At 46.6% G+C, this 23,451-nt stretch overlaps 1 protein-coding gene across 9 annotated transcripts in view; it reads right to left on the bottom strand.

The window, feature by feature from the left end:
* Positions 1-23,451, bottom strand: part of ARHGEF10L (Rho guanine nucleotide exchange factor 10 like) — a 972,373-nt gene that overhangs the window by 233,096 nt on the left and 715,826 nt on the right. For all 9 annotated transcript variants that reach the window (XM_069610308.1, XM_069610311.1, XM_069610312.1 and 6 more), the window contains 2 exons: positions 7,546-7,691; positions 2,406-2,587 (listed from right to left, as the gene is read on the bottom strand). In XM_069610308.1, the coding sequence (XP_069466409.1) occupies positions 2,406-2,587; positions 7,546-7,691 (328 nt within the window). The remainder of the gene's footprint in view (positions 1-2,405; positions 2,588-7,545; positions 7,692-23,451) is intronic.

Below are 23,451 nucleotides of genomic sequence, written 5' to 3'. Positions count from 1 at the left end.
GAGTGATGGATATTCAGATAGTAGAATGGTTTTCACACAATCTGCATCCTTTCCAAGTGTTCAGAGTTCCATTAGGTATAGACCTTAAAAAAGTATATGGTAACTTGCTGCTATACAGAAACAGCTTCACTGTTGTAGGTGTGGGTTTGTTGCAAAAAATCTCTTATGCACTGCAAAATAATTATGTACATGTCTATTGATGACATTTTCTTAAAATAATCCCAGTGAGTGTTTACTGCTACCATCTCTCACTTTTTACAGTGCTCTGTCAACTAGTATTGGAGGCTAGAACCGAAGCTGGGGGATGGGGAATACAGGTGGAAGGGTACAGGAGAACACTCCTTGGTGATAAACAAATCAGCAAACTTGAAAAACCAAGTAACACCTTTCAGCATGACCCAGAAGGAAATGTGGTGTGTGTTTGCTAAAGTGTAGAAAACTGCACCTTCCGTTTCCATCTATGCTCTGCCGGTGAAGCTATTCTATATAATCATGTGTTCTTCCATTTATTGACTCAAACATCCCATTGCAACTTATTTAAGTGATAACGAATTACAGAAGAGGGGTTCCTGGTTACAGAAGAAGGCACTCCATCTGTTGCACCTATGAGCATTGCTGCTATTTACTTAAAAGGCATACATATTTGATTTTCTTCAATGGGCTCCATTAGAAACCACAGTAAGGCTCTTGCTGAATTTTGACTTGGCTGTGGTGAGGAAGGGAGGGCACAACTATGGGCTGTATTATGAGCCCTGTCATTTCACTTCCTATGTCAGGGTTGCAAGCAGGGCTATGATAAGATGTTGCTCCCTACTTGGATTCAAATGATTCTTCAGAGAGTGAAAAAGTAATTAGCTTTTCCATTAAGGATTTTTTATGCTTATTAAAACATGTTCTTTCCTCTTAAAACTCCTCTTGAGATCGGGCAGCAATTTTATTTCAAGTTTTTTCCTATGCCTCTGTTCTGCTTGTAACTAACTTGTAAACCCATCAGTGCAGCTTTGTTGGTAGAAGCACGGATTAGGCTCCCATGTGTTCATTGTTTCCAATTTTCGTTGTGCACATTTTCCTGTTTTTAGGGAGTAAAAATGGATGGTGTATGTCTCTTAGCTATAAGGCTTGTTTTGAGTAAGTGTTGTCACAACTCACAGGACAACGCAATGATGATAGTAAGCAGAGGCCTGGGAATTGTGACCATCATATTCTGAGGTGCAGTTATTCCGATTAAATTATTGTTATTACACATTACACATCCTTACACAAACTATGCATGTTCAACTGGCCCTTGAATTACTTAGTGACCCATAAATCCCTACCAGCATGTTTTCTGACATATTCCCATTCGTTGCCATTATTCCATCTATACATATTGTATTATGTCTGAATTGTTTGACAGCTACATACATTTTGCAATATTTGTAAGTCTTGTACTAGTCAATGAGTGGTCTTTATAATAACATATTTTTTAACCTATGTGTTTAGAAAAACATTGTAAGATGCAACATTTACACAGATTTGTAGAGAATTAAAATGTATGGACAGCGGAAATTCCTTTCCAAACTATATTCAATGACAGTAGCTCACTAACTTTACATGCTCACAAAGTGGCTTCCCTCATTAGTGGTTGCGCCCATGGAAAGTAATGTGCGCACGGCAGCCAACCAGTTCCGCACATAGAGAAAAATAATTAGAGGGAACATTGGTCTTGGGACCTGTTTTGGTCATGAATCAGTTTCTGGTTGAAGTCTGGAGTGTGATCCAGAGAGTGATCCTACACTATGCTGCACATGGTGCATCAGAAAACAAAAAGGGCAGGTTTCCTGCACAAAGTATTACGGGGTCCAAGGAGATTTTACGCATAAAAAAGCTATACTTGGCAGTTGGAGGATTTCAGGAAACTCCACCGGACTGATGGAAAAGCCCCCCAGTCATAATACATGCTTGTGTCTCGTTGAAGGTTATGAATCCGAAACACAGTGAGCAGATTCACGTTGATGAATGTTGCAGATGGAGGAGGTGGGGCAGACTGCTTTTAAAGGGCCAGTCTCCACATGCTCATTCATTTGTGCCGGCTGTAATCTGCTACATCAACAAGCACCCAAGCTGCCCTGCACCTATTACTCGCCAATCAAACCCACTATTAACAAACCCACTTGAAGGTCATAGAAGGTTACAAAACAGTGGTGGGAAAGACTACAGTAGCAAATCTCATTTGGGCATTAGAGCGGGTTACAAATCCGGACCCTTTTCAGGGAACTGGATCTTGAGGGAAACCAATCAGTGTGTTATTCTGGATCGCAATCTCACTCTCTCATACAGCTGTCAGCTCCAAGAGGCCGCGCAAATGGAAAATGGTGCACTTTACGTAGATCACGTAACACAACAGCACTGCAGCGCCCACTTACTGTGTGACTGACTTGAGGATAAAGCCTTCTTGGATCCAGAGTGCTGGACTGAGACGGTCTCCTTCTCGTAGCCACCACTCTCTTGGCCAACCTCCACCGCTTGCACCTGAGGCAGGGCCGCGCTCCACTTCAGGACGTACTTGGGGCCTAGGGGCACTAGGCTGCTGATGTCCGGCTGGCCTCTGTGAGGGATGAAGGAGAGATATTAATCTCGGAGAATCTCGCATGCGCGTATCGTGCCATGCCCTCCCGTGACAAAAGTCGCCCACAAAGTAACGACCCAACTTTAGCAGGGGCAATGGCAGGAATGGGAATGGACCGTCAGCTGTTGGCCAACTCACCCACAGATGGCTGTTCATTGAGCATGCCGAAAAACCCGAGGTAAGTCTCCCCTCTCCCTGGGCATAGCATAAAGGGTGCAGGCTGCACGATGCACAACTCAGTAAATCTCAAGAGCAAAGACTCAGCAAAATAAATCAGAAAAGCACAATGTATTCGCTTTGCACATTTATTGTCTACTGTTCATCTCAGCCACACTTCCTTCAAATGTGGCTGGTCAAATGTCAAAGGAGTTCAACATGGTTAACTTAAAAATGCTTTCCAGGCTGCCAAAAAAAAAGAACACAGAGCAATTGAGGTTAAAATTAAAACCACTGCTTTGGGATACATCATAGTGTCGCAGGACCACACCAAAATGCTAATCAAAAATCTGAAATGCAATTAAGAACGAGGCCGTGCCCAATAGGACACAGCTTGCTTTGCGCCCAGGCCAGCGTGCTCAAATGGCTTTCGGAGTGAGGGTTTTTTGCAAACAAACGGCAAAATCTGAGCCACAGACAGCCTCCCGTAAGAAGGTGTACACGCTCTAAATTGCACTGCCTTCCCAACCAATCACTGGGAATCTCTGTACAACCCAAGCAGCAAGCTTACAACCCTATGATTGAGTAGCTTACACTGAAAGACTGAGCAGCACACACAACCCGAAGCAGACTCAGAAAAAACCTGCCAAAGGAGACTCAAAAATAAAACAATAAAAGGGCATGCTGGATTATGACCGCCATCATATTGAAAACGATCAAATAGGGAAGGCGGGGGAGGGGGTGGTGGGAGGGGGATACGACTCATAATAAATGGTGACCTAGTGCAAGGATATATGGACTGGCTCATTGCCATCAACACTGCAAGAGATCACACACTGGAAATCCCACCGAAGTTAGATTCAGTTGGTCATGGCTGTGGCAAACATTTCCCAGAATCCTTTGTTCCCACTTCGTGGAGGAGCCATGAAGAAAGCCGATATAATAGTTGATGTTACTTCCTGTGTGGTGTAGGGGCAGAGGGGTTTGAACGAGTTCATAAAGTAATTAGGGTCAACATGTTGTAGGGCAAAGTAAAAATAAAAAAAATAAATAAAAACAGGGGACAAGGAAAGCTGCCCAAGCGTGGCGTGGGTGGTAGGAAATACTGGTGGGGGGTGTGGAGGGGAGTAGGGAAGTAGGGATAGCTGTCGAGAATTGTCACCTGGCAGAGAGGACAGGTGCATTTTTACACCATGTACCAGAGAGGCCTGTGAAATACATTTCGTTTGCACAGCTGTTTAGTCAAGGTTAAAAGCACTTGCTGTTTAGGCTTCACTTGAAAGCCCTTCATTGGGCTGCACAAGAAGCCGCATAGTTAGGAACACCGGAAGCCTTCTGGTTAGGTTGCACTCGACACATTCAGGTTAGGTTGCACTTGAAGCAAGCACGTTAGGATTCACTCGAAGCCACTTGGTTAAGCATAACCTTAACCCTTATGGTTGCCCCCAGCTAAGGCCTACGGGTCAGGCTCCGTATGGAACACCATTGGATCAGCTGCACCAGACACCCCAGACTAAGCAGACCATAAAGCCTCCACGTTAAGCTGCACCAGAAGCCACCAGGTTAGACCCCACCACTGTACCTTTTAAATTAGACCTGAGGTGTTCTAAATAGGTGACACCAGGATTTCCCCTGGTAAGGACGAACATGAAGCAACCCATACCGACTACACTTAAAGCCCACAGGTTAGGTTGCATCTAAATGTTCCTAGTTAGGACTAGCAGAAATACGCCTGGTGAGAAAACACCTGAAGACACACTCAACGCCTCTTGGTCAGGCTACACCTCAACGCTGCCATTAGCCTGCACTGGAAGACAAGTGGCTAGGCCACACCTGGAGCCCCAGGTTAGGACACATCAAGCAACTTGCTGCAAGGCCATGATTAGTACTGGACAAAGTCGACTAGAAGGGGCCGAGACCAGTCCCCTCCCAAGCGAGCTACTTTGCCAATAAAAGGTGCAAATTGATGATTATTTCCGGCAGCTTCTATAATGAACCAAGGGGTCACCAGGCGCCGCTCTCATAGGCTCTATATAAAATAAACTTCTGCACAAGTGCACAGCAGTCTGACTAGCCTAACCTCCTGTTCAGTTACCTCTAGGTGACCAGAAGAGGATGGGTGAAGCCCTGGTCTCTGTATCGCCAGCTCAGGCCTGGCACTTTCCTTGCTTGCCAGGGACAGACTGAATGCTTTACCACCCTAGCAGCCCCCAAGCTGGTCCGTGCACTGTGCAGCCGCGGCGCGCACCTCCTAGGCTCTGCATGCACTGCCCTCTGCCCACAACCATGCCTCTGAGGATGAAGAAATCTAGAGGTGGCCACCACTCCTTGCACCTCAGAGAACCCCACCCCCCTTCACCACTAAACATACAAGATCACCAGCACCACAACCACATGCAACCCACCTGACACTGGGTCTGAGAAGAGAAAAGGTTAAGAGATCAGTATTGAATTCATCTTTCGACTCTTAGCACCACAAAATCCAGACATCCAACCTAAGGTCACTTGAAAGGAAAGGGCTTCAGTGCCATTTTGTTGCCCCAAATAACTAATCAGCCACATATTATACTGTTAGCGACAACTCTTATAGCAGCAGTCAAGAGATCAACGCATCAAACCTTAAAAAAAAAACGACCTGAGTTTAGTGGCAGAATCCAGTTTGCGTCTGCCAACTCGCACTTCATTTTCTGCTTCAACACATACTTGGAAAATGCATTCTTTGTAAAAGCCTCCTCGCCACAGGCACTTTCCTGATGGTGGCTTCGGAACTGCACAGCATAATGAGCAGAACACCCGGAGCATCTGCGCAAGCGCAGGCGATGAATATTTAAAATGTGCTCGCTGCCAGCACGTAGAGGCGGAGATGTGCAGCAGTAAGTACCTATGGAGGATTTGCCATCCATGCGGCCCCCTGCTGTATAAGCATCACTTACGAGTGCAGAAGGGATGACTAATTGCAGTGCCTTGAATGTTGCATACAAATTGGCCTTTGTGGGTGATCACGTGGGCCGGCCTGAAGATGCAGCTGTGCAGCGATAGGAGCAGAAGGTAGCTTCCTTTCTAGGCAGGCTTCCAGGGTCGGACTGGGGCACACAGTTGTCTCGGGCACCAGTGAAAAAGTGGCCCACCGTTGCAAATGGAAATTCCTTCCTTTTGTGAGAGACTGTTTGAATAATAGCCAGGGGGAGTTTTTTTTGATAAAATGTGATGCAAATTGTGCATTTTAAAGAAAATGTATCCGGCAACACTGGTCAAAGCAACTATCAAACTGCCCCACATAGGTCAAAAAAGTGGCCCACTTTAACCCAAAAAACTGGCCCACACGAGCCTTTTGTGGTTTTGGTTCAGGAATTGCCCTATTGCCCTTTAGGCCAGTCCGAGCCTGCAGGCTTCCCATCGGCACAGCCACAAATGAGCCTGTAGTATCTGGACATTCCTCTACTCGTTAAACAGCACGTGCACCCTACCACCAACAGAGCACACAGGCACTCTACAACCTATCCTCCTTCATCCATCGAACACACTGGCCCCACTGCTGAACCTTTCCACCAATCAAGTGCATCTGGCCTACTAACATACTCTTGTATCAATGCAGCCCATACACTCATCCCTCTAGCCCAGGGGGGCACATGTGCCACACCACTAAAAATCCACCCGCAACATACATTAGAAACACAAACAAGAAGTCTGGCCTATGCTGTGTACCTATGCACCACACCACCAAAGCCCCTTACTCATGCAGCATTTGCTTCCCACAAAATCTCCTGCACACCCTTGCTGCTCTTTTACTCCAAGCTTTACCTCTTAAACACATGGAGGACAAGGAGGCCCTCGGTTGGCCACCTGCGCAGCCCACCCTCGCATATCACCTACGCAACACACCTGCCTCCCAGCACCCATGCACTCCAAAGTCAGTTTCATACACCCACAGATCACATGTGCCTTACATCTGGCATCTTACAATTTCAGAACATGTGGCCCAACAGCCAGCTTCCAATACACGCAAAGCACCCTCACCGTATACACAGTAAGCGAGCACCACAACAGACCATCAAGCACCCATGCAGTACATATGTTCTAATGCGGATCCTACATTAACGCTACTTATGGAAACCACAGCTACTGACATTTCCTTTGGAAGCCATGGAAGTAGCCCACATACAGATCTGCTCAGAAAAGGTGCACTGGGGACTGCAAATCAATTAGAATATGTCCATACTAAATGGTGCAGTGGGGTCCTGGCGCCCAACCACATCGAAATTGCAGCCGGGGCTCCCAAGTGAGTCTCTTGAAATGAAATGGAAGCATTGACTTGTGCAGAGCTTATATTTGTTCTTTTATAACAGGCTTAATACCAGAGATTGAGTTTTAAGAGTGGGAGTGGGATTGGGATTCGAACCTGTGTTGTGCTGCGTTGTATTTCTTCGAAGACGGCTATCCCCCCTTACCTAGAGGCAGATGTTATGACTATGCTGGGAGTATAGAATCTACTGGTGGAGCATTGCCCCATCTATGTTAGGAGGACGAAAAATGCGATTCCCACCCTATATGTAGGACACATTAAAGGTGTAATGTCATCGTCTGCCGCAACAACAGGGTAAATACGCGCCCCTTCGACAACCCCTGAACACAGCCATCTCCTCTTCACACAAGACGTCATTGTCTCGTCTGACACGCCCCAGGTCTATCGGCCTGTCAATGCCACTGGCCAGTTGGCAGCCCCCCACCCCTTTTTTCCCCCACTGGTTCCACATGCCCAGGCCTTTAACGGTCAGACGTACTTGAAGTTGATGTTGGCGCACACGAGCACGTCATTCAGCAAGAAGAGTTTCCGCTCCTTCGACTTGATCTGCTGCCCGCGGTCACTGTAAACCGTCTCCGTCAGCGTCTCGCACAGGAGCAGCTGGCGCGTGCCCGAAGTCAGCATCTGTAGCGGAAGGGAAAGGGCGGGAAAAGGAACGGAAAGGTGGGAAAATAGAGAGAAGCAGGTGCAGAAAACAGGAGGGGGTGGGAGCAGCACAAAGCAGTAGGCGACACATGAAGAGAAGTAAACAGGAGAGAAGGGAGGGGGTGAAAAAAAGAAAGAGGAACAAAAGGATAATTCAGGAGGAGAGGGGATCCAGAACAAAAGAGGAACGAGAGAAAAGATGACAGAAACGAGGTATGCAGGGCAAAGGAATTATTAAAAGAAACATTGATATACATGGATAAAGAAAAAAAGGAGAGCGAGACAGGAAAATAAGGAAAGGAAAAGGGGAGGAAAAAATATATTCATAAAAATCAACATTGCTCGGCGCACTAAAAAAATGACCACATTTTTCAGCAGTTAGAATAAAAATCTAAAGCACACCTCCGATACCACTCTCCCACTTCCCCAAAACACAGATTGTTTTGTGTGTTTAAAACACATCTACTTGCCCTATTGTTGAAGTCCACTGATCAATGGTGCTACAACACACCCCGCACTACGACCTGGAAGGACCAGGGTTGTGTCTCACCACTACTAGCACTGGGGCTCCCATGCAGGTCTGAAGAACTGTTTTCAAAACGGCAGACATTCTGCAGAGCAGAGGTCAACAGCTCCCAACCCTGAAAGCTCGAATTTGTATAAGACTCCGATTTAGCAGAGGAGCTTTTCAAAACATTCGATTTTTTTAACACCTGTGTCCTATTAACTCTTCAATCTTCAGAGACCCTTCATACGGACTTCCTTTTCCGGTTTTCAGCATGGGCCTCTGTCAGGGGCCCGCTTATGAACCATGCATGCAATACAGTTAACGTCGCTCAAACTCCTCCGATGGGGTTTCACAAGGGCTGTGCAAAATTGTAAAGTTCCTTTCCGTCAGACACACAGAGGCGTGGCCTGAGGTGGCATGTGCTACACCTGGAATCTGATTGGCCACCCCAGGTGCAACCCCATTATCCTAAAGTATGATCATCTGTGTGTGCGCACATACTTCATGCCACCCCTGCGTAAGTAAGTGCCCCACTTGGGGCACCACAGACAAAAGAGTCTCTGCACACTAGTGCAGCCACAAAAGCGAAATCTGTGAGATTTCGATCCATTTCACCAAAATGCACGATTCCGCCAACCCCACATATCAAAACGACCCGCGCAAAGTTTCTCGTGCCATTGCATGAACCTAGCACGAACCGAACAAAAAAACTGCACAAAGTTTATCATGCTGCTGCGCGAAGCTAGCACGGTTAACAAATGTGTGCAAAGTTTCACGTGCCGCAACGCAAAACTAGTATGGCCAGAAAATAACCTAATCCACCCAGATTAGCCAGTCATCCAATTCAATGGCTACTCTATGTGGATGACCTGGTACTTCTGGACCAGACCACGGTCGCGTTGCAGCAGCAACTGACAGCCTTGGAAGGCTACTCAGAGGAAAATGGCTTCAAAATCAATGTTTCCAAATCTAACATCTTGAAAATCCATGCAAGTAGTAACAGTGGTAAACCTAAATTTAAATGGTACATCTATAATGACCAGATGGTGATCGTTCATGAGTATAGCTTTCTGGTTACCTGTGTAAACACCAGCCTGAGGAACCTTCAGAATATACTTGAGTTAAGACGCAAGTCTTGTTTAGCTGCGGCACAGGGGAAGTTTATCTCCAAGAGGTATTGCCAAAATACAATGGGCCCCCTTCTAATATTTTAGAAGCAGAAGGTGGTTCCTATCATGACCTATGGAGCAGAATGTTCTCTAGTAATCAATGGGTCAATTGGAATGAATTAGGGGACATTTTTGGAAAATATACCTCAGGGTACACAGATTCAATTAACGCGCTATGCACTAGGTCTCCTATTCTTAGCAATTATGGCCAAATGGAAAGTGCCATCTTTCCTGAGAAAATATCTCATGGCCCAAACAAATTCCTTGTTTCCATTTTTTAAACTTAAAGAAGAGATCAATTTAGAATCAGATCCTGTGATCACACTTTGGGCCAATTAATGCTTTTGGTATATGAAACTAGCAGAAATGGTCAAGGGGTTCTTGCTAAATAAACCAACAAACGCAAAAATCAAGCTGTGGAGATTTGAATGGATTGCTACCTGCTCGCAGTGTGCAAAGTGCAACGCATTTGCGAACCTCGGAGATGCAGTAAAGGCCTATAAAACTCTAGTAAAATAACTGGGTAATTTGCCAAGTGCCTTGTACAGAGGAACATTTTTAAGGCCCCAGTTGACCCTTTACCGCACCAGAGAGGTGTTAGGTGCTCTCCAAAGATGGACGCAGGAAGCCATGTGGTGTTGTATGGTATGCCAGAGGTCTGGGGGTTACAACAAGCTTCCCCGTTCAGCTCCCAGGGCCAAACAACCCTTCCCCCAGAACAAACAGAGGACTCAGCCAAGGGTAAGTTAGTCTGTCGTTTATTACAAAAACTGACAGGCAATCATACAGAACATTCAAAATTCGTCAGAGTCACCGCTCCCAAACCTGTGTCAAGCCTTTTTGTTGCAAAGTAACATCACAACATGGGCCCTTTGCCGAAAAACCTATCCCACTTTCTGGTTCGGTAATCCGAGTGGTATACCGTAAAGATTGCCCCTATTGCTCTTAGTTAATTGGCCCTCTCATGTCAGGTGGCTGGCCTGCCCCGTCCCCAAAAACCTACCTATTCCATTATTGCAGGCTCGCAGGATTACCATTGGCCCTTGACCTCTGCCATCCACCCCTGGATTTCTGTCCCCTGATTTTTAAGGCTCCGGTTGAATCTGTACCCCACCAGAGAGGTGTTGGGTGCTCTCCAAAGATGTATGCAGGAAGCCAGGTGCTGCCGATTTTTTTGTAATGTTCATAATTGAGTCTCTGAAACATCTTTTGTTACATTGGCCGAGAATAGCAGAATCTAGATCTTTTATTTTTTTTTTTTAGGGAAATATAATGCTTTCTGAAGACAAGATATGGTATTGCTTTTTGGTAGGCACTACATTAATGTCACCCTGGCAGTGGTCACTTTGTTTTAAATATATTGTTTTGGACTGAAGATTCTTGTGTTGCGAAACTAGCATGGATCAAAAAAAGACCTGCACAAAGTTTATCGTGTCGCTGCACAAAACCTGCGCTGGAAAAAAAAAAGAGCCAGTGTGAAGTCTGGCATTTTGTTACACAAAACCAACATGGTAACAAAAAAACATGTTTTGCGCGAAACCACACAAAACCAAACAAAATTTCAATGGTGGTGGAACCAGATAGATGATTTTCCGGAACGGGCGGAAGTGGATTGCAGTGCAAATGCAGCACTTTCCGCTTTGCGGGGCAGACATTTTGCTCACCCCTAGGTTTCACAGTGGCCCAGTCCTTTCAGAGCAGCAGATCCACATCTGCGTCTAACCAACCTGGTGGTTCCAGCCTCATTTTCATCAGAAAGGATAATGTTCACTGTGCTCAGAGAGGCACAGCTCCACCTCTCTGCTGAGGCCCAACAAGGCTGAAACACGTGTCTGGGGTTGCTGTTGGTACTCTTGTTCAGAAGGGAATTGCCATAGCATTTCGGTGATTGACTGCCCATGTGGGCGGGACAAAGACTGATATGCAAATGGGTATTTCCCTTCTGTTAAAGGTACAGTGGGCTAAAGTGTTGTTGCAGACTCTCGAGTGGATACCTTCCCAAAAAACAGGTCATTTAGCTGTGTTCGTTCTCGCAGAAGGGTGTCCATGACTATTTTTAGATCATTAATTAGACAGAGTTGCCTTTAACCAACAATGCACTGCTGAGGGAACGCAAATCCCCAATCAACACAAAAGAGAAACCCTATCAGAAAAACCAATGCTATAATGCTCACTCGAGAGACAGTTTACAGTCCGCAACTCTATAATCACTACTATAAGAACTCTACCTCTTCTTTTTTCGTCTTGCTCCACTAACATAACCCCATAGCAATGCAAAGGAGAGTGTCTTACAAAAAAGAAAAACAATAACAGCTACACAATATGCAAAGACTAGCAAAAATCGACCAACCATTTCCTTTTCTCAACCACCCTTGTGCACCACACACTTAACACAGAAGCCCAGATGGCTGGTGAATATCCAAATCACACATCAATCTCAAACCAACTAACAAACCCTAATGGACTGCAACACTCGAAGACAGAAACACTAGACACCGCCGATCCGCAAGCAAAAAGGATCCAGTGTACAAAACAAAGCACATAAGGACAGACGCTGTTACTCATGGTTCTACACCCATCAACAGTTGAGCACAACACCTGGCTTACCGCTCTTTTCCACCTAACCAGCCCATCCCTTTTTACTTTACAGAGCCAAGTGAGCACCCGTAGACCATGGAAATGGCAGCAGTATGCAGTATAAATCAACCTAATATAACACCTATAGATTGACAAAGAGGACATAAAATCATGCGACAGGAACACAAAGTAGTACATGTGAAGTCATCTCTACCTGAAAGAATAAAACACACAAATGAAAAATTGAGCAGTACACCAAAGTCGTGTGCTGCTCGCGTGAATGCAACACACACATCACCAAACTAAAAAAGAATACAAAACCATGTCACAATGTCACTCCAACCAGTGGGAGACCCCTCACTACCATGTGTCCTAAGTCACCTGTATTGACTCCCAGTACATGCCGGTAGCATGGGAAAACCACACACACACGCACACACACAGCCACACACACCAGACAATACACAAACGCAAACCACCTTCAGACGTATCCCAACACAGTCAATGACATGTATAGGGATCAACCATCCTGAAATTCCTCTGAACACACAGTGTTATGCACATGATGCAAACCATCTAGAACATGTTCACAAAGGTCATCGTCTAGGAGGAGATCCTGAAAACATTTGATGGCTGAACCACGACTCATCTCATAAAGTAGCCTGTGGCCAAACACCTAGCCCATCCCTCAAACATCAATCTTATATAAATAATCTTCTCCCAGGCCAGCAAGAGGCTCCTTAAAAAACTTTGCATTCAAATCACATAACCGGCTTTACAAGTGCAAGACCCCTCTATTTCTCTTCCACCACAGCAGCAGACCTGGGAGCGGGCCCCACAAACCATTAAATGCTTGCCCGACCCTGTAACATTTTAATACTACACAACGGCACGCAACACCTGCAACAAAATTCAGACCCCAGAACACATCTGCCCACCAGAAAGAACCTACAGGCACCCCATGGCAACACTTCATTATGGTGGTGTCAAGTGCAGTGTGCTTAGAAGCAGGAACATCCAGGAACATCATTTGTGGGTCAATAGGGGTCGCAACTTCGGCCCCTGGGGCCACAGTTGCAACCCCTGGCACTCCCTAGTGACCCCAACTTTAAAATTGGCAAATAAAACGGGTGCTCCAGGTGAAGCGGGCCCTCCTGTGGGCAGAGGGACTCGCCACACCATGTCTGGTGGGTCCCCGGCCCAGTCCTCACCCATCAGGGTGAAGGCTGGGCTGGCGAGGCACTCAGTAGGGGTTGGAGCTGACCGTGACATGTGGCACATGTCACATGCCACATTCAGTGCCAATCACTTGTCCCTCTGCTTCCTCACAGCTCACATACAGGAACCAGGAAGCTCTCACAGCTTCCGGGTTCCTTTTTGTGAGCAGCATGGAGGAGCCGAGGGGAGCCTGGAAGGATGGACCGAAGCTGCAAGAAAAAGGTAAGAAGGCTTTTATTTTGTAATATGATGTGTGTTTTGCATGTGTGAAGTGCGTATCAGATGTATGTATGTGATTGGTGGGTGAATGAGAAGTGATGTGATGTGTGCTTTTGAATGTTCTGGGTGGGTGTGTGTGTGCCTGTGTAGAGAATGCAATGAGTGGATGTAAGAGAAGGTGCGAGTGACTGGTGGGTGGGAGAATAAGAAGCGATATGATGTGTGTTTTTGAGTGTTGTGGGTGGGTGTATGCCTGTGTAGAGATTGCAATGAGTGGATGTAATAGCAGGTGTGGGTGAATGAGATGTGATGTGATGTAATGTGTGTTTTTGAATGTTCTGGGTGGGTGGGTGTGTGCCTGTGTAGAGAATGCAATGAGTGGATGTAAGAGAATCTGTGGGTGAGCGACTGGTGGGTGAATGAGTCTGAATGTGATGGTGTGTTTTTGAATGTTCTGGGTGGGTGGGTGGGTGTGTGTGTGCCTGTGTAGAGAATTCAATGAGTACATGTATGAGAAGGTGTGAGTGGGTGACTGGTGGGTGAATGAGCATACATGTGGTATTGTGTGTTTGAATGTTCTGGGGGGTTCAGTGTGTGCCTGTGTGGTGAATCCATTGAGTGCGAGAGGAGATCTATGGATGAGTGACCGGTGGGTGAAAGGGGATGCATATGTGTGTAAGGCCCTGGGAGACTGGGGATCACTGGAGCATTTTTGCCACATCCTTTATTGACATCTTTTACAGGTATTTTTGGCAAAGTCAAGTTCATGTGTGCCATTCCCTGGCTAGACTGGCATTTTGGCGCGGTCAGTCTAGCCATTGCTTACTGTGGCATGACATTTATTACTCTGCATCTTTAAAAAAGCAAGCATGATAAGGAGTGTTACCTCTCTAGACTGATGGTTTGGCGTAGCGGCCTGTGTATTCTTCACAGTAGCATGACCTTTTATTAACTGAGCATCTATGATGAATCAAGCAAGATAAGTGTTCTTATGGGTCTAGACGGGCTTACATTGGAACCATTTTGGACAGGTTTTCCTATTGTGACATGTCACTTTTAATGGCCAAACCAACAGGAGTATGTACTTACATAGGAGTACTGGCATATATTGGCAGAGACAGTTTTGTGCCTAGTGCCAGTAATGATACTTTAGAAAAATGTCTTAAAGCGAACATAAGTATGGTCTTATATGGGAATATTAGCATATGTTGGTGGAGCCAGCATTGAAATGTATGGGCACAGCCAGCATACACATGTTTTTTTATACTAGCATATATTGCAGGGACCGGCATGATAATGCACTGGGAAATGCTCTGTGCACTTTTGGTGACTTGCACCTATTGTGTTTTTTTCATGATTTACTCTACACCCTACACAACCGATTGTTGGCCTTTTACCCACATTTTCCCAGAACGTGTGCTTTGTAATGCACCATTTTAACCCATTATACAAAACATTTACTCTGGGGAGGCAGACGAATCCCCCTGAGCCCCACAGCCCATTTTTGTTAGTTCTGGCTCCCTCGCTATGCTCAGTCGCAATCACATACTTGTGGCAAATATTTACACCCTTCAAAAAAACAACTCACCACCCGCCACTGGTGGCTGGCATATTTGTGGACCAAGCACCACCCACTCACTCTAGGCTGTGTAAAAGATTTAAGCTTTGATTGAAAAGCATATATATTTACTTATTTCACTGGCAGTAGTGCATGCCCCTGCAGAGGCATAATCATCATGGACATTCCGCACACATGGTGTTCCGGAATGGCCCGGGGTGTGGTATGCCCTGTGCTTTGTTAAGGAGCTTGGGGGGCCCCCACAGCATGGCTCGCAGGGGAGCTGACAACTTTTGTGCTACGCCATTGGGCACCACTGGGTCTGACAAAGGGGTAGTGTGCAGTACGCACCATGAAGTCGGCCAGTGAGTCCCCGGGTGAGAAGCAACTCGTGGGTGTTTTCAATATTCAATAGCTATGTGGTGCTATGGATTTGTGTGCAGCAATGACATCACATGAAATGGTGTTTTTTTATCCTCTGGTACTCAGTATTAAGCTTAGATAATAAAAAACTATGGGGTCCTTGGGAATAGTGAAAGAAACTTTCCCAGGTATTATACTGCAGCAAAGATAACATTATCAGGTGCACTCCCCTCTGCACGCAGACCAGTCTATAAGTTTCCTCTATTGTAGTGGTAGCTGAATCAAAATAACCAGGGAATTTAAAGGATACTAATTCCTGGTTAATTATTTAATTTTCAGGCATTGCTCGTGCAGCATTTTTCTCCTGGTTCTGGTTAAACAGCAGCGCATGCCTCCCCAGGTCAATGCTTTTTTGGCTTGTTTAACACAACAACACCACAGATAACACATACTTCTGTGTCCATTGATCTATAGATGTTTCATACACTAGCTGTAGCCTGCGTTACAGATTTCGGTTACCCTGAAATACTGCATTATGCATGTTTTACATATAGACCCCACGTCGAATCGGGAAAATTTGACTCCCCAAATGTTTAATCGTGGACGAATCATGCCTCCCTATGTGCCTCGGTTCTTATATCTGGCTGAAATGAGAGCACCTGGAAACACAGGTGTTAGATGCATCTAACAAATCTGAAGGTCGTTTGCCATCAGTTCCTGTGATGTCACGTGGGGGGTGGGGTCAAATTACATCAGTTCTGGTGATGTCATCAGGGGGTCAAGGGTCGTGTGTTGTCACTTCCGCTACCCCAGGCATTCTGGTGAAATGACTCCCTGCTTAGAAACCCTAGGCAATGCATCTATCCAGTCATTAAGGCTCCCTTCAAACGTTCTGCAGTATATGATTTCAACAGAGTGGCTTGTGCTGTCTTTGAATTAACCTCTATTTCAACTGAAAACTGAATTATCTGTGTTGTAGCTCAGTCCCTTCACACCAGGACCACAGGACGTCGCCTTGGTGTCTATGCAGAAACTGAGGTACTGTGCAACAGTGCAGTAAAAATACCTATTACTTTCATTGAACAAACCACACACTGAAGGGTGGAACGGCCTATAGAAAAACAGATTTCCTGACAGGCCAGGGTCAATCGCAATGCATTTGTGGTTGAGTCAGTCACATACAAAGCTCATTCAGGCTGTCTTTTTAAAGGATGACAGGACTGGGGTTGGTTCAGTCACATGTTCTGTAACCGAGTCCAACCCAGACGTTACCACCCTTGAGATGCATGGACGGGACAGTAGGACCTCGCCCTCTCCACCTCCACCCACCCCCCCCCCCATTTGCCACAGGAAATGTGCCAAACGTAATGCCAATATAGAGATATTTGGAAGGACAAAGTGAGCACAAATTGGACAATCTGTTGGAGACATAAAGGCTATAACAACGTACAAAAGAGGCCATATAATGTTGTTAGACACTCGTGGATTTAATGTGCAGGGTGTAGCAGCAGATACGACACCGGTCAAACATCAGAATGTGGACAAGCCGTCATAAGAATTCAATCCAGCACAAAAAGGTGAATCAAAGTGCTGATAGTAGCCCCTCCTCCCACCACCAATGCCCCCCTCCCCAATACAGTACCATTATCCTACTTACCGATACAGATGCTCACTTTCTCCAACATGAATTAAAGTGGCATTACAAAATAGTGCATCTGATCTGGCCCTCAGTGGCATATATAACTGGCCATCTTTGAATTATTATAATTACGTTTTCAAAACAGGATAGAACTGGAGGACAATGAGTCAAGTTAATGTGCCATGGATCACACAATCTGTACAAAGAAGATGGGAATGGGACAGAGTTTTTCATGTTCCAGACGTTGTCATTTAAGTGGGATGATAAGCCATAGCAGGTTAGGGGGGAAAGTGGTGGGGGGGCTAAAATGTCACAAACAAATATTGGTGGTGGGACCAGAGAGGTGCCCAGCGTGACCAAATGAACAATTAACTGAGGAACCTCTTAAAGATCTATGCTCTATGTAAATAAGGGAGTGACTTAAAAGATATTGGGTCGCATCGCAAGTTGGGCGGTATCCCGGTGATAATTGTGATGGGATATCGCCAAACGTTAATTGCGTTACCGCAAGTTGGTCCAGCGCAATTTGTGCTGGATCCCGAGTTGCGGGGGCAAGGTAAATCCCCATTGGGTGCTTAAGACCCAATTGTAATAGTAATTGGTAATTTATAACGCGCATCATACCCAGAGGGATCAAACCTGTGTTATTCTGTGTTGTTTTGCTTCCAAGACGAGCGCGTTGCCCTGAGCTATCCTCCCAAGACTGGGGAAGGGGGGCACTATTATCGCTGGCTGTAATTGTGCCAGTGGTAATAGCGCCGAAAACGGCAGAAAAAGGAGCAGTACGTGGGCATTTTTAACTCCAGCAAGAACCTGGGGGTAAAACTCCAATTTACCGCCCACCTCCTGATTGGGCCAGTCCTTAAATGGAGTGGTAATAGTGTTACATCCCAATTTAAGGGCTGAAGCCCAACTTGTGACGAGGCCCATTGAGTTTTCGATATATTGCAAAACATACCTTGCATGCATGGGAAACTTTCTATTAAAAAATGGTGCACTGTATATAACTGATGTAATAAGTAGTTACGAAAATCTACTAAATTAAACGAAAATTCAAAGGAAATAAAATCGAATCAAAATAGGTCAAGCTATGTTAAAAGCCCTGTAAAATGGCTGAACCAGTTGAAGCGCCTGTTGAAGAGGTATCTTTATACGCTGCAGCTCAGAATTTCCCTTCTGAGAAAGGTAGCACCAATGGTTGATGTGCCCTTTGCGGCAAACTGTGTGCAACATTAAGAATACAACTCTCTCCTCCAAAAAACCAAAGGGCTCAAGTCCACCTTTTTTATTCCAGCCCGTGCCCAAAAATTGAAAAATACAGTGACGACTGGTGCATTTTTTTGAATGGAGGGGCATAAATGTTTCCCCTGAATATGCACAGCGACTGAGTAGCGAGGGAGACCGAAATAACCAAAAGGGATTCGGGGGAATTTCCCTTACTTCCGAGAATTTTTTTAAGAAATTGGTTTAAAATTGTGCATTTTTAGCACACTTTCTGTATAAAAAAAATGTTCATGTTGTCTGTGCCCATACATGTCCAGGGAAGCTGCACCAATATATGCCAGTATTACCATATAAGAACCTACTCATGCTGGTAAAAAAAAACGTTATGCCACAGTAAAGAAACATGCCCTGACTGGACCCACCAATGCGCGCACATACCATGTAGCAACACTCATTATGCTGTCTTCACCCTTGATGCCCAGTAAAAAATGCTATGGCACAGTAAAGAAACATGCCCAAACTGGACCCACCTATGTAGGCCAGCACCACGTAGGAACACTCATTATGCTTCCTTCACCCTTGATGCCCAGTACAAAATGTTATGCCACAGTAAAGAAACATGTCCATGCTGGACCCACCAATGTGGGCCAGTACCAATTAGGAACACTCACTATGCTGCTTTCACTGTTGATGCCCAGAAAAATATGCCATGGTTCACAGTAAGAGCCACTGTCCCTCCCACCTCTAACCCAGCTCCGTCCCCCAATCAGGGGCCTGCTTCCAGGGCCTGGGTACGAGTCGGCATTCACACAACATCATTCATTTTATATTCACTCTCACATTCACACACAAGCAATAGCATTCATACAGCATTCATTGTTCATTCACCATCACATTCAAAAATAAGCATTAACATTCATACAGCATTTATTTTTCATTCTCTCACATTCACCCACACGGGGCACCCATACTGCATTCATACGCTCTGTCATTCACAGGTGCACCCATACAATATATACTCTCTCATTCTTGCACCGGCTTACAAACAGAAACCCTTGCATATATGCACACACAAATACATTTGTTTTATTTTCTTACCTGCAGCCTGCTTCAGATTCCGATATCTCTAGGCCTTTCACTGCCTGCTGCACTTAGGGCCCTCTGGCTCACACAGCATCCATTGTATTGTATTTTGTATTTGGTTATTTATTATCAGGAATCCGAGAGTGATTTCCAGGCTCCTGCATACGTGCAGTGGAGATGGGGCACCTCCATCACGCCGCCCCTCTGGCTCAGGATTTGCAGGAAGGCACAAGAGCACCCCCTCACACATTCACCCCTTCAGTACTCAAGCAAACATCCCCAAAGCGCCATGCAAGTCTGGGCAAGTAAAACACCCCTGGCCTTGCATGTCTCCCAGGCAGTGCACACTGGGGTACGTCAGAGCAGTCAAAGGGAGACCACGTTTCCCTTTGACAATTCAGTTAAAGCCAGACCAGGAGCACTCCTTCAGCTGCTTGCTGCAGCTGGGGGAGCGCTCAGTGTTTTCACTGGGCTGGCCTGGCTCATGCATAATGAGTGGCTGGGCCGACATCCTGTCACCAATTATGGACCAGCGGCCCCTCATGTAATATAGTCTCCAGTGTGCGACTAGTATCAAAAAGCATGAACGCATCTTGTTCTCGTACCGCTTAATCCAGCATCGGTGGCGGAGAGATGTCATTGGTCTGGGGGATGCGTGTTTGTGTATTCCGACCGAACATCAGTTCAGCTGGGGTCTTCCCTGTGGTGCTATGGGGAGTCCCTCTGTAATGTCTCATCATTTGGTTCAGGACTTGTTCATAAGGCTGACCAGTTAGCCTCGCTATCTGTAGGGCTCGCTTTAGGTTGGCCATAAATCGTTCGATCATTCTATTTGCCTGAGGCCACAAAGGGGTGACCTTCCTGTGGTGAAATCCCAGATAGACAGCAAATTGTGCGAATTGATGTCCGCAGAACGGAGCCCCATTATCTGTCTTCAACACCTTCGGCACTCCATAGGCTGAGAATATCTGATCTAATGCGGGGATGACATGGAGAGCAGCCGTTGACGATACTAGTCTCACATCGGGGTATCGTGAGTATTCGTCCATGACAGCCAGGACATATTTCCCCCCTTCGATGGGCCCGAAGAAATCGGCCGCCACTGCTTCCCATATCCTCTGTGGGAGTTCCGACATGAGAAGTGGCTCAGGATGGCGGTTTGGTGTGATCACACAGCACGTGGGGCACGCCTTCAGTGCGGCTTCAACCATGTTGTCCATGTGAGGGAACCACACCTTTTGGCGCAGCATGCGTTTCGTTGATACCATCCCTCGGTGTGTCTCGTGGGCTAGTTCTATGACTTTGGCTCTCATGGATTGGGGAATGACGAGCTTGCAGTCCTTGACGAGCAGGTGATCATCCGACACTGCGAGTTCCTCCTTTACCTGCAGTAGTCTTTCCACTTCCTCTAGCACCGTGCCCCCTGCAGCCCTCCCCCTTTCCTTTGCCCTTCGCCACAGCCCCGACTCCAAACCCTCACGAATGATGCTGCATGCTGCATCTTTCTCTGTTTCTGTGGCGAGCGCCTCCATGTTTATTCCTTCTGGCGCGGACTGATGGATCAAGTACCTTAAGTATCTGTCGGCCACAGATGGTTCCGGAGCGCTTTGCTCTCGAGGCCTCCTGGACAGGAAATCAGCCGGATTTTCGCCCTTTCCTAGCCTGTGAATGATCTCAAACGCGTAGTCCTGCAGTCTCAGGCCCCATCTTGCAATGCGCGGGGGCATTTTGGCCTGAGGGTTGCCGTACAGAAATAAGAGGGCCTGATGGTCCGTAACGACCTGGAATGGTTTGCCATACAGAAACAGGTGGAAGTGCTTGCACGCCCATACCACCGCAAGCCCTTCCTTTTCTGCTTGCGAGTATGCTTGTTCCGTGGTGGATAGACTGCGACTGGCGCACGCCACAATGTGTTTCTGTGATGGATCTTTCGGATCGGGTTGCGCCAGGATAGCCCGAGGCCAACCGGACTGGCGTCCACAGTAAGCTCAGTCTTTCTGTTGGGGTCATAATACGACATGTTCTCTGCCTTCGCAACTCGCTCTCTGATCACTTCGAACGATCTCTGGCAGTCACTGGTCCATTCAAATTTTGCATCTTGATGGGTCAATTGCCGTAACGGTTCGCTGACTGACGCAAAGTCCCGTATGTATCGGTTACAGTAGCTGGCCAGGCCTAGAAAAGACCGGAGTTCCGACACATTGGATGGGGCAGCAGTGTCATTCAGCGCAGCCACTTTGTCCGGGTCCGGTGTCATGCCAGATTCAGAGAAGACATGGCCGAAGAACTTCAGTGTCGATTTTCGAAAATTGCACTTGTCTCTGTTCAGGGTAAGGTTGGCATCATGAAGGGCCTTACATACTCTCATCAGGGTTTCATCGTGCTTGTTGACATCGGTCCCGAACACTAGTATGTCGTCCGAGTAGTTGAGGCAATTTGGAATGTGCTTTATGATGTTATGCACTTCAGCCTGGAATGTCTCCGCTGCCGAGGATACCCCAAAGCTTAATCTTTTGTACCGAAAAAGACCAACGTGTGTAACGAAGGTCGTAATGTTTCTGCTTTCAGGATGAAGAACTAGCTGGTGGTAGCCTTTTTGTAAGTCAAGCTTTGAGAAAACTTTGGCTCCGTTTAGTAGGTGTATCATGTCGGCTATGCGTGGTGCAGGGTGCCTCTCTCTTCTGATGGCCTGATTCGGCCGTCGCATGTCAACACAAAGTCTAATTGCCTCAGAGCCCTTTTTGGGGACCGGGACAATCGGGGATACCAACGTGGTGGGGCCGGTGGCCTTCTCAATGATGTTTTGTTCTAACAGTTTTTGAAGCTCATCTTCGACCTTCTTTTGGATGTTTACCGGGATCCCGCGGTATGGCTGGGCTACTGGCCGGATTGAGTTGTCCACGTGGAGTTTTATTTGTCTGTTCCAAACTTTTCCGATGCCTCTGAAGATTTTGGGATACAGATTGTTTATCATGTCCACAGGATCTATGTATTTGTGGACCATAATGTTGTATAAGATGTGTATCAGTCCCATGTCAGCAGCCGCTTTGAAGCTGAGGACACAACCACTGTCCGTTTCCGTGGCCAGAACATGAATGGGTATCCTCAATTCATGCCCTTTGTAGCGGCACAAACCACTGAATTGTCCCAGACACTTGAGCAGTGTTTTGGCTCCATATGCATATATGTCCACCGTCGCCGGGATCAGCTTCGGTTTTTGTAGTAGGTCAGTGTAGACCTTTTCACTCACCACGTTGACCGTGGCTCCTGTGTCAATGAGAAATTCCGTCGGCCTTTCTTGTAGCTTGATTATTAATGTAGGGCTGTGTGCTGTCGCTGTGAGGTTGCCCAGAGCATACACGTAGGCCTTCTTCTTTTGGTCGCTTCCGGATGAGCTAGGATCGGAGTCCGTGGGGGATTGTTCCACCAGGTATCGTACATGGCGTTGGGACCTGCGCTCTGGTTTTGCACGCATTACGAACCTCCTTCTGTCCTTCCTCCTCTGCCGATCTTCTCCCGAGTCGCGCTCTCGCTGATCACCTATGGGCTGGTTCGGGGTGATTGACGCGGTGGGGGTTGGGTTGTTGCTGGATGTTCCCCCGTATCGGCTTCTCGGGCGAGCCGTGCTGTCCCTGGGTCGGTCTCTCCCCCGGTCACGGAACAGCCTGCATACTGCTTTGAAGTGTCCCTCTTCACCGCAGGATGTGCATTGTTGTCCTACCGCAGGGCAGGTTCCTTCATGTGGGTATTCAAATCCACATTTATAGCAGAAGAGTTCCTCTGATCTTTTCTCTAGCTGTAGTTTGTTCACGCTTTCCCCTGCATTTGTGCTTCCAAAGCTCTCTACCTGAGAGTCTATGGCTCTCTCGACTCTGGCCAGCGCTAGGATTTCCTCCAGCGTGCGCGATTTTTGCAGCAGCTTCCAGCGGAAGGCCTGGGATTCGCATCCGGAGATAACTTGTGATCTTAATGCCTCCGTGTTCGAATAGTTCGCAAAATCACAATGTTTCAATTTGGTGCGCAAGCGCCTCACATATGCGTCCATGGTTTCCCCTTTGGCCTGCTTGGTGCTATGGAATAGATGTCTTTCGTAGTCCACATTGGTATGTGGTGCGAAGTACGCAGCAAGCGCCTCTTTAAGGTCTTGGATTGAGTCAATCGAGTCTTGAGGCATTTCATCA

This window comes from Ambystoma mexicanum, chromosome 8, assembly GCF_040938575.1.
Source record: "Ambystoma mexicanum isolate Mex_15411 chromosome 8, UKY_AmexF1_1, whole genome shotgun sequence".
Lineage (NCBI taxonomy): Eukaryota > Metazoa > Chordata > Amphibia > Caudata > Ambystomatidae > Ambystoma > Ambystoma mexicanum.
The sequence above is the reverse complement of the archived record's forward strand: the minus strand, read 5'-3'. Positions and strand labels throughout refer to the sequence as shown.